At 51.8% G+C, this 16,277-nt stretch overlaps 1 protein-coding gene across 3 annotated transcripts in view; it reads left to right on the plus strand.

Moving 5' to 3' along the window:
- The first annotated feature begins 803 nt into the window (after window positions 1-803).
- The window catches only part of AGTR2 (angiotensin II receptor type 2), a 30,301-nt gene continuing 14,827 nt past the window's right edge, over window positions 804-16,277 (plus strand). Inside the window, exons 1-3 of one of the 3 annotated variants that reach the window (XR_016443748.1) lie at window positions 804-2,308; window positions 14,299-14,390; window positions 15,730-15,959. Coding sequence is in view for 1 of the 3 variants with exons in the window: in XM_090059283.1 (XP_089915409.1) it covers window positions 4,352-5,467 (1,116 nt within the window). In the remaining 2 variants the exon portion in view is untranslated. Of the gene's footprint in view, window positions 2,309-4,278; window positions 5,802-14,298; window positions 14,391-15,729; window positions 15,960-16,277 lie in introns of those variants that run through there. The other 2 variants (XR_016443747.1, XM_090059283.1) reach the window with 2 other exon arrangements.

The following is a 16,277-nucleotide window of genomic DNA, read 5'->3' on the forward strand; positions in this document are numbered from 1 at the left end:
AGAAGCAGAGGGAAAAGAGGGGGGCAGGTAGGAACCTGCAAAGCGAACTGAAAGGAGAAAAAAATGTTTGGTTTTGATGCTGATTTTTTTTCAGCTTTCAATTTTCACCAATATTTGGAAAAACTTGGACTTTTTCATGGAACAGGCAAGAAACACAAGTCCTCCAGAACATTGTCCCAGCTGTGTTTATTTTTGGCTGCTGTGACCGTGATGCACAGTCCAGAAGTCCTGGGAAGCTTGCTGCTCCAGTGGGAAGCAGGCAGGTCCCTAGCTGTGCATCATGCATCTTGCAAGTTGGGTGAGCCCTTCAGGGCCCAGGGTCTTGCTGGCGTGCGTGGTGCACATATACGTGCTGTGATACTTTGCTTTGTCATGGAAAACATTTGTCCTGTGAATGGGCATCAGATTAGTCACGGTAGCTTGTCAGCTTTGACCGTTTGTTTGTCCCTGAGATGCCAAATTGAACGCACCAGAGGACAGGGGCAGATCCAGGGGGGTGCACAGATGCACTTGTACCCACCTTTAATCCTTTCTGCACCCAAAGTTTGAAACGAGCTGCCTGGCCGTGGCAGCAGCATTTCGAGGCTGGCAGCAGTCCATTGATGTTGTGGCTCATTATCATCTGCCTGAACCCTTCTAAACTCTTCTTGACATGGGTGTTAATGCCCCTCTCTTCTTTTAATGGTCTTGATGTTGCACAATCAAGCTCACCTTTCTTCTGCCAGGATGCTGGCTGCTCCTGGTCACAGAGCTCCTATTTCACAGCCCTGCCGGTTGTTTTTAACTCCTTCCAATGAAGTTTTTTTTTTTTTTTTTTTTTTTTTTTTTTTTTTTTTTTTTTTTTTGCTTTGACCCTAAACTGAATCATCCAACCCTGGGTGCCTAGCATACTAGTCAAGCTTCTTAAACTGGAGAAAAATCAGCATTGTTTTATAGGTGATGATGCCCCTCATCACACGCTACAGCCCTTTTTCCAAGTCCTAGATCCACCCGTGCTGGGGTAACAGGACTGGGTGAGCAACTAGGTCTTTGTATCTTCATGTGCCTGCCTTTTTGGGCTCCGGAAACAATTCAGCCCACCAAACTGCGTGCTTGGGTGCAATTTCACTTTGTCCCCAAAATCCCCCCGGCAGGAGTGCTCCGCTGTGGTGACAGCAAGGGGCAGTGTCAGGGTGCTGTCCCGGGTGACCTTGGGCAAGTCATGTAGCCTCACAAGCCAGGCCCGTGCCATGTGTGCTCCACCAGCTGCCCACGAGTTGGTGATGGGAGCTGGAGCTGGGAGAGGGGCGTGTTTCTGGGCTTGGTAGGGAGGAGGTACAGGGGTGAAGTGACTTGAAGTAAGAGGCAGAGCCGAGCCTTTCTGCCCGAAACGGGCATCGGCAAGGGCAGCCTGAGGCTCTCCGAAGGGCATCCTTCTCGTGCCAAGGACGCTGTCCCACTGGGAGCCCAGCTCCCCTGTGTCTGGCGCCGAGGGCACAGCAGAGGGAGAACAGGACAGACTGTTTCCAGCGCTGGATGTTTCCTCTGCACTGATCCGCCTGCATTAGCACGCCCGCTTCTCCGGGGGCAGAGGCGACCCGGACCTGCCAGGGCCTTGCTCAGCTTTCCCCTCCCTGCTTTGTGTGCATCAGGTCTCCCTGCCACAGGGGTTGGCTTTGCTGGCAATGGGTCTTGTGCATCCTCTGGCAAGCAATGTGCCCGCTCTTACTAGGCACCTTCCTGGGCATCCAGAGGCAGCCGCTCGAGTCACCGACAAACGAACGTTTTCCTAGGCTGAGCTCTCCCCACATCCTGCTACCCGCTCCACGTTGGCCCCCATGAGTGTCCTATCTGTTTTGCAAGAATGAGGATCATTTCAGGCATGCAAGACTTTTTTTATTCTTCCCTTCCCCCCGAAAACACGTTGCTGCCGTACGTGCGTCTGTGTAGGAGGAAGGGGCTGTGGCTGGGCGTAGCTCCACGAGCACCACTGCCCCGAAAGCCAGCTTGGTCTGTTTGTGCAAACCGCAGTTTTTTGGGTTTCTTGTTCCTCCCATCTGATTTATTGCCTACGTTCACGTGGCCTCGGGAGGGGGATTCTCAAAGTGTTTTGCTGCCAAAAAAGTGGGGGAGGGGGCAGAGCGAACTGGCAAGCCTTCCCATTTCAGCCCTGGAGTTGCATGTTTAGGTTGAAGTCTCCCAGTGGAGAAAACAGAACATATAAGAAAGAAACCAGAGAGCTGGAGATGTTGCCTGCTGGAAGGACAGTGGAGTAAGGGGGCACGTTCGACCGAGAGCCGCCTTCCGCTTGAAATCTGTCATTTTTAAGGTAAGATGAGCGTGAATTTTCTTAAAAATCAGTCGCGTTATTTAAAACCTCATTGGGCTTGAAATAGCAGCATGGTAAAAGGAAGCATCTTTTGCAAATCCTCCCCGTATCCTTTTTTGATGTGAAGACAGCGGTGCATGTAGAAGCATCTAAGGCTTATCTACAACACCGTATTTAAAATTAAACATGAAACGGTCCTTTTACAGAGCGTCAGTCCAACAAATAAGACCTCATGACTCAAGTTCTGGCTCTTGAATACCTGTGTATTAACTTCAGAGATTTGAGACACACAACAAAGTAATTTATTTAGTGAATCCCCCTCCCCTCTGGGAAAAAGCTACCATTTTTAATTACGGTAATGTCATTTGAAGATCTAGTATTTACGACTCCAAGTATGGAGGCACTGAATGTATCAAGGTGCTTCATCTTCTTCCAGATTTAATTCTTAGTCCATTAAGGCAGTAATGTATTTAAGCATGAGTCTCACTAGGTCTTTCTAGGCAGCACATTGTACTTGGTGGATATTATTTCTGATTGTGAGGTGGTTCGTTAGAAATCATTAGAACAACGGAGAATACCAGGACTTTTGGAGACTTTTTGCTAAACTGCTGCAGAAACATTGGAGGCTTCAATGTGACCTTGCGTGTCACGTCAAACGTGAAACGATCCTGTCGCTGAGAGTAAAGCAAACAGATCAGACCTCACGGCTCAGCTTCTGGCTGTTGAACAGCTGTACTGGACTGCCCCGAGATACGTCCTCGAGTCCTGGCTCAGGGAGATTGCCCCAGGATTTCCCTGGCTGTGCCCTGAATGCTGCTTTTTTAGGAGCTGCAAGGATTTTTTGCAGCATCCATGTGAACGACTCCATGAGGATTAAACTAGCAGCCGTGGCCTCTTTGCTGCAGCTAATGAGACATGATTGAAGGCAGCTGTTGTAGCCCTGCTATTGACTCGACTCCCAAAGCTTGTGCACCGCTTTGCTTTGCTCAGCTCTTTCACAGAAACGTCTCAGGCAGCAGCTTCCCGAGGGTGTCGTGCATGGCGCGCGCACGTCCCTTTCCGCGGCGCGTGGCCGCTGTTCCCATGCCGCATCTTTCAAACAAAGCACCGTCCTGCAGCCCCTGGCCCCCGAAGGCACGAGTCCCACTGGCTTCCCGGGGATCAGGATCGGGCTCTCGAGCCTCCGGTGCCTTCTCGTGTTTCCAGGGGCAGATCTGGGGCTGCGGGGCCGAGGCCAGATTTGCTCTTGCCACTGGGTGACGTTGTGCAAGCCCCTCCCTGCCTCTGTTTCAAACTCAGCAAAAGCCTAGAAAATGAGGGTGGAAAGGGACCCAGTCCGACCCCCTGCTCCAAGCAGGACCAGCCCCAACTCCATCATCCCAGCCAGGGCTTTGTCTAGCCAGGCGTTAAATACCTCAAGGCCGGAGAGTCCTCCACCTCTCTCTTCCTGGCTTCACCACTCTCGAAGTGAGAGAGTTTTTCCTAATATCCAACCTCAGCTTCCCTTGCTGCAGCTTGAGCCCATTGCTCCTTGTCCTGCCCTCTGCCCCCTCTGGCTCCATCCTTGTTGGACCCACCCTGCAGGGAGTTGCAGGTGCTGTTACAGGGATAGCAATGCTTGCCCACCTCGAATACCTACGGCGGACTCGCCGCCGCGGGAGCAGGGTGGTTTCACTGGAATCGGGACGCTGGGCGATGAGCACAAGAAGCCTGGATACAGGCTGCGACTCTGCCCCCCGGTCCATCCCCCTTCCCCGGTGCCTGTCTCGGACACCCGCTCGTAATCGCTGCTTTGCGCTTTGCCTGTCCTAAGTACTATACGCCGTGACCTCTCTTGTGCCGGTCCTCCTCATCTCAGTGCACATAGTCTCATATTCTGGCGCTCAGGGTTTTATTCTGGAATAACCCCGTCTTTGCAGAGCAAGGCGCGCGGGGCGCTGCTCTAACCCGTGTTTTGTGATGCTGCGCAGGTGAGCGATGTGAGGTAGCGGCGTCCGTGCCGCCAGCGAGCCAGCGGACGCCGTCTCTGCCCCAGCCCCCAGGATGTACGGCAACGGCTCTGAGCCTCTCCTCCTGGCCGAGGACCCTCTCCGGGAGCCGAACTCGTCGCCGGCCAACGCGTCCGCCGGGCAGAGCTCCTCGTCGTCCTGCTCGCTCACCGTTTCCGACTATCAGTTCGCGCTGATTCCCGTGCTGTACTGCGTTATCTTCATCCTGGGGATTGTAGGCAACAGCGTGGTGGTGGCGGTTCTCTGCCGCCACAGGGGCTCGAAAACCGTCGCTAGCATTTACTTGTTCAACCTGGCCACGGCAGACTTGCTGTGTCTGGCCACCCTGCCCTTTTGGGCCGCCTATTACGCCTACGGATACAACTGGCTCTTCGGGTCCGTGATGTGCAAAGTGTCGAGCTCTGTTCTGTCCCTCAACATGTTCGCGAGTATTTTCTTCATCACCTGCATGAGCATGGACCGGTACCGGGCCATCGTGCACCCCATCCGCTCTCAGCGCAGGACTCTGCAGCAAGCGTCTGTCATCGCGCTGGTGGTTTGGGGCCTGGCCTGTTTGTCCTCCCTGCCGACCTTTTATTTCCGTGACACCTACTATATCGAGAGCTTGGGGGTGAGCGCGTGCATCATGGCTTTCCCCACCGAGAACTGGTCTGCCGGCATGGCCTGGATGAAGAACACCCTCGGCTTCCTCGTCCCCCTCGTCGTCATCGCCACGTGCTACATCCGGATCAGGATGCACCTGCTGAAAGCGCAGGGCTTTGAGAAAAACAAGCAGAAGAGAGACCGGGTCCTGAAACTGGTGGCTGCCGTCGTGGTGGCCTTCATGCTCTGCTGGCTGCCCTTCCACATCCTGACCTTCCTGGACGCCCTGGTCCACATGGGCGTCGTTGACAACTGCGACGTGATCCGAGTCATTGACACCGCGTTGCCCTTCGGCGTCTGCCTGGGCTTTGCCAACAGCTGCATCAACCCCCTGTTGTACGGCTTCATTGGAAACCAGTTCCAAGAGAGGCTCCACCACTTGTTTAAGCTGCGAGTCTACCAGTTTAGCAACAGAGAGAGCTCCTTGTCAACGAAAGGGAGTTACCTTAAAGATGCGGAGACCTACGGGAACTGTGAGAGAGGAAGGGGACCGGGGACCGGCTGCTGAGCTGGAGCCTGCATCGTGCGCTTGCTCTAAACCTGTTCCCGTACGTCTGAGCGCAGACCGCTCAGAGCAAACATATAAGTAAATACGTAAATGACACTGCAACTGTAAAATGAAACGCGGCTGGGGGGGAGGTCCACACGACTGTTGTTTAATACAAGGATGGCGAATTGATGCTAATGAAAGATTGTGAAATAGATGCACGTGCATAATATACTAAATGTTATAAAGCTGCCTTCCTACAGGAAATGGCCCGGCGTGTTCGCAAGCTGTCCGTCACGCGATCCAAGGAGTTAATAAAGCAATGCAGATATGACTGTGCCTGTTTGTAAGAAAATATGCCCGTCCCTATTTGATTTGCTGGAAACCTGTGATTAAGAGTGCATTTTTCTTTTTAAAACAACCCTACACAGAGGGGATGAGGCTGGCTTCCTGTTTAGTTGGTGCTGGGACCAGACCTGGACTCACGCCTGAGTTGTCACAAGGCACACGTCGTGTTGTGTCCCCTCGGTGTTTCCTGTGCCCTTTGGTGGGGGCGGCGGTCTCTGTTTTCAGGGAACGCGGTCCCTGCTTTGCTAAGGGTTTCCCTTCCCACCTGTCCCCGGTGGTGCCGCGCCTGAGCTATCGAAAGCGCCTGCTCTTGGTTGGCTTTGGGTGTCATCCTGCACGGGCATGGAGATATAACCCCCTTGGAAGTGCTCATGGAGCTGGCATGGGACGCACCCACCAGGGAAAGCTAACAGAAGCAACGCGCCCCCCCAAGAAATGTCTTTGCCCCTGTGATATGCCCTGCTGTTGAAAACCCATTCCCACCAGCACCCATAATGATCCAGCCCTGGATATTTCTGGAAGAATAAGCAATTAATGGCTTTGCAATTAAAGAAACACATTGCGTTCCTCCAGCAAAACAAGCAATCCTATTAGGATAATCACCCAGTGTTTCAGTGGCGTGATCGGAGGACTGGCAGTGGGTTACTAAACATTTTGCCTGCAGCTCGCTTGGGTTAGGTCAGGAAGTGAGCACAGAGCGAGTAGCACTAATTGGCATCGTTAAGAAGCTGAGGTTGGAGGGAGCATTGTCTTACACACTCAGCATTTGATCCCGACCCCTTCGCCACGGCTACATCTGCTCCGTGCTTAAATAAGCCGTGCGTCTTTCCCGTTGTCGGCCTGGCACCATTCACGCAAACTACATTCATTTTTCTAGAGTTGTCCTTGGCTTGCTGAGGTCCCAACCTGGGAGCTGTCTGAACGGAGAATCCTACATTTCAGTCCAACAGAATTGAAATCTGTTGACCCACGACAGCGATTAAGTGCCAGCCAGCTTTATATGCCATATTTTCTGGCATACGACACGCCCTAGGGTACAATATGCACCTTGTCTTCGAAAGGCAGAATGGAGGGGAAAAAGACCTTGTAGCAAGTAACCGAGTAGCAAAGTCTGCTCCTTGCTCTGTTCCCTGTGCGTCATGGGCAGATTTTACTGTCCCTATTGCTGGCAGAAACTTTCCTTACCGTATTTCTCACATATAATGACAGTACAGTTTCCAGCAGCTGGTTTTGGGGTGAAAGGTGTGTGTGGTACGCAAGGAAATACAGTAGAAGAGCAGTCCAAGAACCGCCCTTAGCAAGCCGCGGCAGGCAGCTGCACACATCCAGTGCTCCTGTGATTGACTGATTTACTTACTTACTTATTTCTTGCTGGTTCTACCACATTGCCTTGCAGGATGGAGGAAGGAGGGGGAGAAAATGTGTCTTAATTACAGACCAAAATCAATTGGGAAATACATTTTCATTTTCAAAGGAAGCTGACAATGGAGGGGCAGGCTCCGTGCCGACGACATGTCGACTGACTCTCTTCAATTGACTGTCATTTGTAGGGATCAATTTGGCCCCTATCAATGGGTAAAGTCAGTGGCTTTCAAAGTTGGGTGTCAAGCATCGTCCAAAACGGAGCATCTGGTAAAGCACTGGGGTGGCACGAGAAGACGGGTGCTAGGGCCGAGCATCGCTGGGTTTTGTTGTGGTGACAGCTGCGTAAACAGAGCTCAATTCGTTCCTCGGGTTTCTCGCAGAATTGTTTCAAAGACCAGAAAACAACCCGAGAAGTCAAACACTTCATGGTTCAGATTTTTCTTGCTTGGAGATGAGAATGGGAAGCTTTTTCCTTGCAAACCTCCAGGCCGATTTTCACTGGGGAAAAATAAAACCCTTTTTGGCAGTTTGTCTTGGGACCGATTCTAGTTATTAGCGGGGCGCAGCTCCTCTTCCCATCCAAGGGCTCTGCCGTACGTCCGCACTGGTAGTTCGGGGTCACCGCAGCCATTGCGAGATGTGAGCTGCCCCTTGCTGTCTGCACCTTTACTTTGTGGCCCACGCTGGTCATCCGCAACATGCTTCTCGTACCGTGCGTTGGGCCCTGGTAGCCTAGGGGCGGCTTGTCTCTGCTTCTGTGCTTACAGACTACAGAAGCCCAAAACAGGGAATGGTGGGGTTGGTGCTGGTGGGCTGCTCGTATTCGTGGGCTCTGCATATCGGCAAGCCATATTGCAAGGAGAGTCCCCATATTGCAAGGGGAGAAGCCGCTCTTCGACCTCTGGCTCTGAAGGTCCAACCAGGTCTTGGGGTTGAGTGTTAGGCTTTTCCGTGGAGATGCTCGGGGGTGTCTGGGCTTGCAGGTGGCCAGAGGGTTGACCCACGAGTAGTACAGCCGTAACCCACATCCCCTCCACCTACCCCAGCCTCGCCCTCCACCGTTTCCTCCTTGAAGTCTCTCTGCTGGACCCTACCGCTGCTCCTTGGGGAGGCCCCAGGGACCTGCGGCTTCCTTCCTCGTTGCTGGGACCTGGCAGGGAAGAGCTGGAGCACGTGTGATTGATCACGTAGGGTCTTGTCAGCGATACAGATGTGGTGGGGTTGGCCCATAGGTTCTCACAGCTGGATTCAGGCCTTGGTTATATTTGCATTGCCCTTGGAAGCGGATGGGATGGCCAGCGGATGTCACGCCTCTGCAGAGGGGATGCTGCCGTCAGCGCGGTCGTTGCTCTCCTGCCTGCAGCGCGGGTTTGCGGAGCTGCAGCAAGACGCCGGTGACCGTGTGGCACGTCACACAGCGTCCGCACTTCTGGGTGGCTCTGGGGGTGGCGGTGCGGGGCGGGTAACCCCCCGGCTAGGACAGCGCCCCCATCCCACCCCACAGCCCTGCTCTATCCACCCTCCATCCCCCAGAGCCCAGCTCTCAGCTCCACTTCCCTCCCCGCAGCATTAATGAACTGCAGGGAGCGGTTACGTCCGCCAGCGCCACCGAGCTGAATGTCAAGCCAAGCGGGACGGCGGCGTTTGTTAATGACAGCAGGCGCTGGGTGGTTCGTTAAGGGACTTGTTTGCATAATGTACACAATAAGGGCTGTGTGGAACAGCCTGTTCTCCTGGAGAAGTCAACACCGCTCCAGCCTGTGCTGGCACCGGCTCGGCTTGATTTATTGAGTGCAGAAGGCCCCGCCGTCCTGGCCAGCAATATTGCACACCCCTCGCTGCTGCTTGGGCCCTGCAGACAAGGAAGGGACAACGAAGGGAAACCTCTTTCCCTGTAGAAACGACTGCTTTTTCACACGAGCTAAGCATTCCCCATGGGCGTGCACGAAACCCAGTATCCTGGAGCCTGGGGATAGGTGTGCCCTGGCACTGGGGACTTTATGCTCACTGCCAAGGTCTGCACACACCCTGGAAAGGATGCACGGAGGATGCTCCGGAAGCACCTCGCACCACGCGTGTGAACCACCCTGCTATGGGACCGCGAGACATTTTCTTGTCGGGCAGGTCTGCCAGAAGAGCCCTCGAATTTCTTCGGCTGGTGTCCAGCTGGCCGTAGAGCGGTGCGCGTGTCCCAGAGGTGCTACTAGTCTCTCGGGTCGCTGGTAGCCTTTTGGCAAGGCACGCGGATGAGTTCTCCAGGCTCTGCCTTCAGACTCCTCGGTGGCCGGTACGCCGAGGACCGCAGGATGTGCCTGCTCGTGCTCCCAGGCCGGCTCCGCCGCTGGGACGTCTCCCGTGAAGAGTAACACAGAATTTTTTCTGCTTCTGTCAGTCCTACTCAGCTGCCAGCTGTGGGAGATGGGGAGGGCAATCGGGCTGCTGTGTTGCACGTATTTGCTAAGCACCCTCAGTCTGGTGCACGCTGGTGCGCTCGCACCTGGCTCTGGCCAGTTCAGATACTCGCCCGCCTTCTAGGAAAGCCGGACGATCCTATTCTGCAGCCAGGATTTCCTTTTTGTTGGGAGCATTTTGGAATTGCTTTCCACTCCCCATCGGGACAAAACGTCCAAAGATCCCACGTATCCGTGAAACAAGATGTTCTGGGAAGTGTTGATTCAGAAATGCTGAAACAGAAACCGCTGCCTCGTAAACAAGCGCCGTGATGGGGCTCGAGGCAGCGCTGATCCTGCCTCGAGCCAGGGGCTGGACACAACGAGGCCCCTGCCAGCTCTGTGAAATGGGTATCAAACGGGAGCATTTTAATTCCAATTCTCCCAGTGGATCATTATCCTCAGTGATGATGAGGGTAAACATGGCCAGAATTGGCGTAGGTCTCTAGTAGGCTCTTGCACAGCAGTTGGAAAGTGTTTCAGATAAAACGTGTCCAGGGCCGCGGTCCCATTAGGAACGAGCTGCTTCGTGCGGCGAGCATCGCACGGGCCTTTCTATTGCTGTGCAAGGCCGGGAGTTACCAGACACGCGTCTTGGGCCCGCCGTGCTGTGCTAGCTAAAGCCGTGGCCGTCGCCAGTCGGGATTAGTGCATTGCACGCCAGCTCAGCTGTTGCTGAGAGCACACATCTGCACGCTCTGTCAGCCCCTGTGTTTCTGTGGGTTTTCGCCATGAAAAGCCATCCAGGGACAGGCGCCGTGGAGAGTGGATGTTTTCTTGGCGCGAAGGCCTGCGGGCCAGAGACGAACGGTCACTCAGCATCCTGCCCTGCTCGGCCGGGTCACGCTGTCCTTCCCCTTCCAGTGACCCCCAAGACTCCCTGACAGAAGCAGGTCTCGTGCTGTTCCTGTGCAAAGCATCCAGCTCGGAGCCAGATTGGTCTAGAGGAAAAAGCAATCGGGGCTCGTGGTGGAGGCGATCTCTTTGATTACACCAACTAGATTTTTGCAAAAAAAAATTCCTTAATTGCAATGTTTGGGGGCATAAACCCCCTTCTGCAGGCATAGGGGGAAAGACTGTAATAAGTTCTCTTAGATAGAAATGAAAGTTCATGTCTCATAGGAGAGTTAAAGGTGTGGTAAAATACAGTTTATTTTATGCAGATTTCCAGCTTTCCTCCGAGCCTAACCTGAATAAAACGAGCTGCTCCAAACAGGAAATTTTACCACACCTTCAACTCTCCTGTGAGACGTGAACTTTCATTTCTATCTAAGAGAACTTATTGCAGTCTTTTCTGCAATGCCTGAAGAAGGGTGCTTGTGGCCGAAAGCTTGCAATTAAAGAATTTTTTTCGCAACAATCTAGTTGGTCTAATACGGGAGATCGCCCCCACCACGAGTCCTGGTTCTGACAGAAGGACGCTGGAGCTAGCTGAACGAATTTACCTGCAAAGCTGTCTGCTGGTTGAACATGCCAGGTCATCAAAGTGTACACCGTTTTCTGGAAAATGCAAATTTTCACAGTGGTTGTTTTGTTTTTTTGTTTTTAAATTTTAAATCGGGAAAAATGAAACACATTTTTGTCTCTTATCAGCTTTTTGAAACAAAGTGGCATAGTCATTTCCCCTTGATTTAAGGTGCAGTTCCTCTCAGCTTCCCGCGGACACTGGAAGATTTGATTTTCCAGGTCGCCTTGGGTATTTGGCCATGGAGCGGGGAGACTGCAGCCAGCCCCTGCACCAGCCAGGGCAGCACCAGACGAATGGGATGCACGGCTCCTTCCAGCAGTGCTCAGCACCGCCTGGGACCGCGCGCCGGGTCACCGTCCCATTACACAACCCATCTACTTCTCCGCTCAGACTACAGCCCTGCCTGCGTCTGCCCTCCGTCGGCGCGTCTGCCCAAAGCCATGTCTGCAGGCAGGACGTTTTTACGAGCAACTTTTACAGACTTGGCTTCTGTCTGTTGTTGGTGAAAGAGGAGAGCTGATAAATCCAGCAAGGATGCACTTGGCAATCCGGCCCCGTGCTAGCAGGGCAGGAGTTAGCCCTTGGGCTGCAACGAGACACTTCTGGGCCCAGGGCCTGGAGCCAGGACTGGGGAGGACAGAGCTCAAGTTTTCTCCTAGCTGGGTCGCCGGTTTTCAATACTGCCGGGTTCCTGCCCGATAAAGCTAATAGACCATATATGCCCGATGGCTTGTTTTAATAAGTACTTAGAATAATATAGCAAGGGATCAGTCTATGTGGAGTCCTGCAGGAGAGGGGTTAACAATTCTGGAGAAAGCCTAGGTAGTTGCTAAATGTTTTAGCTTGCAGAGGACTTTCTGTAGCCCCTATTCACTTAATCCCTGTTAAATACCATACAATATTGTACGGGGGCATGTTCACAGTTGGCTGGATAGGGTAGATCTCCATAACCTGATGCACAATTTATATCTGCCAACTAATATTTAAAGATACAACGTAGTGGATCAACTCTTTCCATCATGTCATACGACTCGGGTCACAAAAGCAGGGCGCTTCAGTCTTACGCTGGGAGTCAGAGCCGGGTTTGCAAAGCTTGCTCTCTTTCCCCAGCAGTTTGGAAGTTTAAGCAAACAGAGGCACGCAGGGCTGCCATGTGTGTCTAGGAGACGCCGAGATTCATGCTGGGTTGTTTTTTTTCTGGTTAAGCACGACAAGTTGAAGTGTTTTATTAGCTTTATGACAAATGCAAGAAAAGCAACAAAAAACCCCCAGTGAACTTGTGTAGTTCAAATGCTAAACATCAAACACAGATTTCAAACCAACATGAAAGAGATAGAGAAACCAAAGGTGCAGGGAGAGAATTGCTCCTGAGGATAAATCAGACAATACAGATCCACGAGCGCCAGCATGTAAGGAGCATCCCTGCTGTGACTGAGGAGCATTAAAAATATGTGTACAGATGCAATCAGGACTCGTAGTAGAGACGATATCTTTTATTAGACCAACAAGATTTTTGCAAAAAAAATTATTTAATTGCAAACTTTCGGGCACAAACACCCTTCATCATGCATCAGAGAACAGACTGTAAAAGTTCTCCTGGGTAGAAACGAAAGTTCATATTTTGTAGGATTTCACAGAGCATGCAGATGCAGGCCCTTTGAGGACATACAGTACATTCACAGCTGGATTTGGTGGGCAGTAAATGCACAGAGTGGGTACAACAGAAGGCAGAGATCCACACCATTCATAAAAATGAGGAAATGATCAATATAACATTATAGCTACTTAAATCTTATCCCTGGTTCTTTTGCCGGATGATTACCCAGAAAAACCTCCCTTCTATCAGCTCGTGATATGGCTTTATGTTGTGCACAAAGTCTGTCCTTTCTATCGGCCCTAAGGAAAGCTGGGGTTGTCAGTACATAACGGTGATGTCTCTCTCCTATGCCAGAGGCTTTGCAATATTTGGTAGCGTGCAAAGTTTTGCCACGAGATGGCAGGCAAGTAGTTACCATCTCACCTCCGCAGTCCGACCTGATTGATTGGAAACAATTTTTTCCCCCTAAATTTCCTAGTCGTGTGATTCAGACAGTGATGGCCAGGACCTCAGCAGCTTTTGGTCGCACCAATTCATCACAGAGAATGGGAACAGCAAAGGTTTTGTGTAGAAACAATTGCATCCGGTAATGCAAGTCCTCACCGGAGTGGTGAATCTGAATGTACACGGACCCCGGGTAGCGGTCAGAGCTTGGGCTGGGTGAGACGAGCTTAGGAAACATGTAGTAAGCCTTCTTGTTCCTCAAGGCAATTGAGCTTAATTTCTCTAAGAATTGGGATTTTTGCAAAGGTTTGAAAGGCTGAAAGTACCCAGAAGTGTATCCAATGTCTCGGCCCCTTTCAGAAGCTCAAGGAGGTATGACGCTGTATGCGTATCCTTTTATTTAAGGTCATTGTGATGGAAATATGTGCAATATGTAGCACATCGCTGTTATAAGCATTGTCCCATTTGATATGTAGCTATTAGGAGTATTGTCCCATTCAAGACAAGCTGCCTCTATTGCTTATTATGACTTGAGTTGGGGCTACAGTGCACTGCTTTTTCGAAGTGGGTTATGGGTAAAGCAGCCAATTTTCAGGACCCTAAATACAGGCTACTTCGTCGATGGGAAATCATGTGATGGGGTTTAATACTTTTTTTTTTTTTTTTAAGAAAACTGCATTTTGACAGAACTGCTACATGTGTTTTTGGAAACAGCATGGAAAATTTCAGCTCATAAATGCACCATCCAATAAACCCCCCAAACCTCCCTCCTCCCTCAAACTGTTCCAAGGCCCCTCACACATCCAAAAAGACAAACAGTGTAAACCCGAGAGCAAATGAATTTACAACCTAAGCAACCAGTATTTAAGTGGATGATACTGAAATGGGGATGGTTTGGGTGGCTCAGCTGTAGACGGTTAAGCGCTGTAAAAATGTTGTTTTCCAGAAGCCTGTGTTTTATGAAGGATATTTGGGGGGGGGGGTTTGGGAGACCATCAAAAAAGTCAAGATGAGCCTTCAAAATTCACTTTGAGCTTCTGCATTGCTTTAAAGGGGGATGCTTTGAGACTTGTCATTTTTTCTGCCCAACGGTCAGTTGACCTGAGATAAGAGCATCTCGTGTCACCCTGGTTCCAGGTGGAGATGAATACAAACTCAGCTGCAGCAAATGTCGTTTCAGGAGATTTCCTTCATGCTCAGTTGGAAGACACAAGGCAGGTCCAGGGAAGGCGCAGACTGAGGGGAAGACTACAAAAACGAGTGACGTTTGAGGTATGAAAGGACGTCATTGGAAGAGAGGGTTCCTGGGAGAAAAGTCGGCGGGACGGCAGGAAGAGACGGAGGGAGCGGGTGCATTATCAGACCCACCACGATGTCGCAAGCAATGCCCGGTGACGATGGGGGTGGGTTTGTTTGTTGTGCCCAATGCAGCTCTTCGTGAAGACTAGTCTTCCTGTTCTGCCCACAGCTCTGAGTGTTTTCTCATGGAGATCAGAAACTCTTCCTGACCTCGGTTTAGTTCATAGTTGTGGTCAGGGGTTGTCTGCCGCGGGCTCCTGCTGGGTACTACAGCAGCCCAGCCAACGCCCGCGGGGGGATGACGTGCAGTGCCATTGCCTGGCATTGCCGTAGCACTGGCCTCGACTAATATTTACCTTGCTCCGCCGGAGTGGCATCGTGCAGCTTCCAGCTGTAGCTCAGCACTGCGAGGTGTGGGGGCAGAGCACGTATCCCTCCAAAGCCATAGCACGAGGCCTTGAGTTCAAGTCTTGCTCTGCATTCACGATGAAGGCTGCCCCAGGGTGATCCGGCTGTAAGTGGGCACTGGTCATTCAGGCTATCGGCGTTGGCATGTCTTCACCGGTGCTAGCCCGATACGTGGCCATACCATGCTAAACACGGGTGTTTGTGTTTGAAATGGGGCAAGTTGCTGATACTAGGACAAAACCCACGTGTTTACAGCACAACCCAGGTCTGCCGCTGAACACCGGGCTGGCTCGGTAAATTAGGGTGGCTGGTGGCTTTAGTGAAGGGATTTATTCATAAAGAAGTTCACGTAGCATGTGTCTTGAGCTAGATGCTGTGACCGGACTGAACGATACCGTCCTCTGCAAGTGATTTCCTTGAGCACGAGCAAACTGCCGGCAGAGTGAGGACAGCAGCACATGGTCCTTTCTAACCGGCATTCATGGCCAAAATGCAGGGGTGCAATTTCTCAGACTCGCTCCTGTATTTATAGTCACGCACCCCTGTGCTAGCACAAGTAGCAGGACCAGCCCCAACTGCATCGTCCCGGACGAGGCTTTGTCTGCCCGGGTCTTCAGCACCTCCAAGGATGGAAAATCCACCACCTCTCTGGGGAGCCTGTCCCAGTCTTTTACTACCCTTCTTGTGAAAAAGTTTTTCCTAATATCCAACCTCAACTTCCCTTGCTGCAGCTGGAGCCCATTGCTCCTTGTCCTGTCGTCTGCCCCCACTGAGAGCAGCCCAGCTCCATCCTCTTTGCAGCCCCCCAGCTGGGTATCAGTGGGTGCTGGGTGGGGTCTCGCTCCCCTTTTCCTAACCTTAATTAGACTCAGTTTTGGGAAATATCCTCCTTTCCACCCTGAAGGTGTCAGCAGCGCTCTTTGCAGCACTGAGCCCGAAGGATGACGATCTTCTGACACGGCCAGGTTTTGATGCTCTGCAGGAGACTCTCCCTGTGCCAGTCCAGAAGCCTAAAATATTGGACTCCGCGAATGGACGCTGATGGGAAAGTCCCTGACTTTGAATGTGCCGTGGGAAGCTATAGCCAGCTCCGTAGCAGGACTATTCCCACAAAGCTTCACGCTGACAGCAAAGGTAAACTTTATTCAGAGCCAAGTTTTGCAGTAAATCACATTATTGCAGTAATTATTTGTGAATGGCAGTGCCCCCAGTCAGCTGGGTGCTTTCCAGACATGCTGCTGAAATCTGTGGGACTTTCACAAATATCACCAGTTTGTGCCTTGGGGAATGTCTGGTCATTTGAACACAGGGGATATGGTCTCAAAGCCCTTTGAATCATTTCTCAAGAATTGTCAATGGCTCTTTGGTTGCAAAACAGGTGAAGCGACTGAGGTCGTGCACCGAAAGGGAAAGGCACATTCGTAGCCAAGGGGAAGCAAGTTAGGATTTCCC

The sequence above is a fragment of the Crocodylus siamensis genome, chromosome 8 (assembly GCF_052110815.1).
Source record: "Crocodylus siamensis isolate JL-2025a chromosome 8, ASM5211081v1, whole genome shotgun sequence".
NCBI lineage: Eukaryota > Metazoa > Chordata > Crocodylia > Crocodylidae > Crocodylus > Crocodylus siamensis.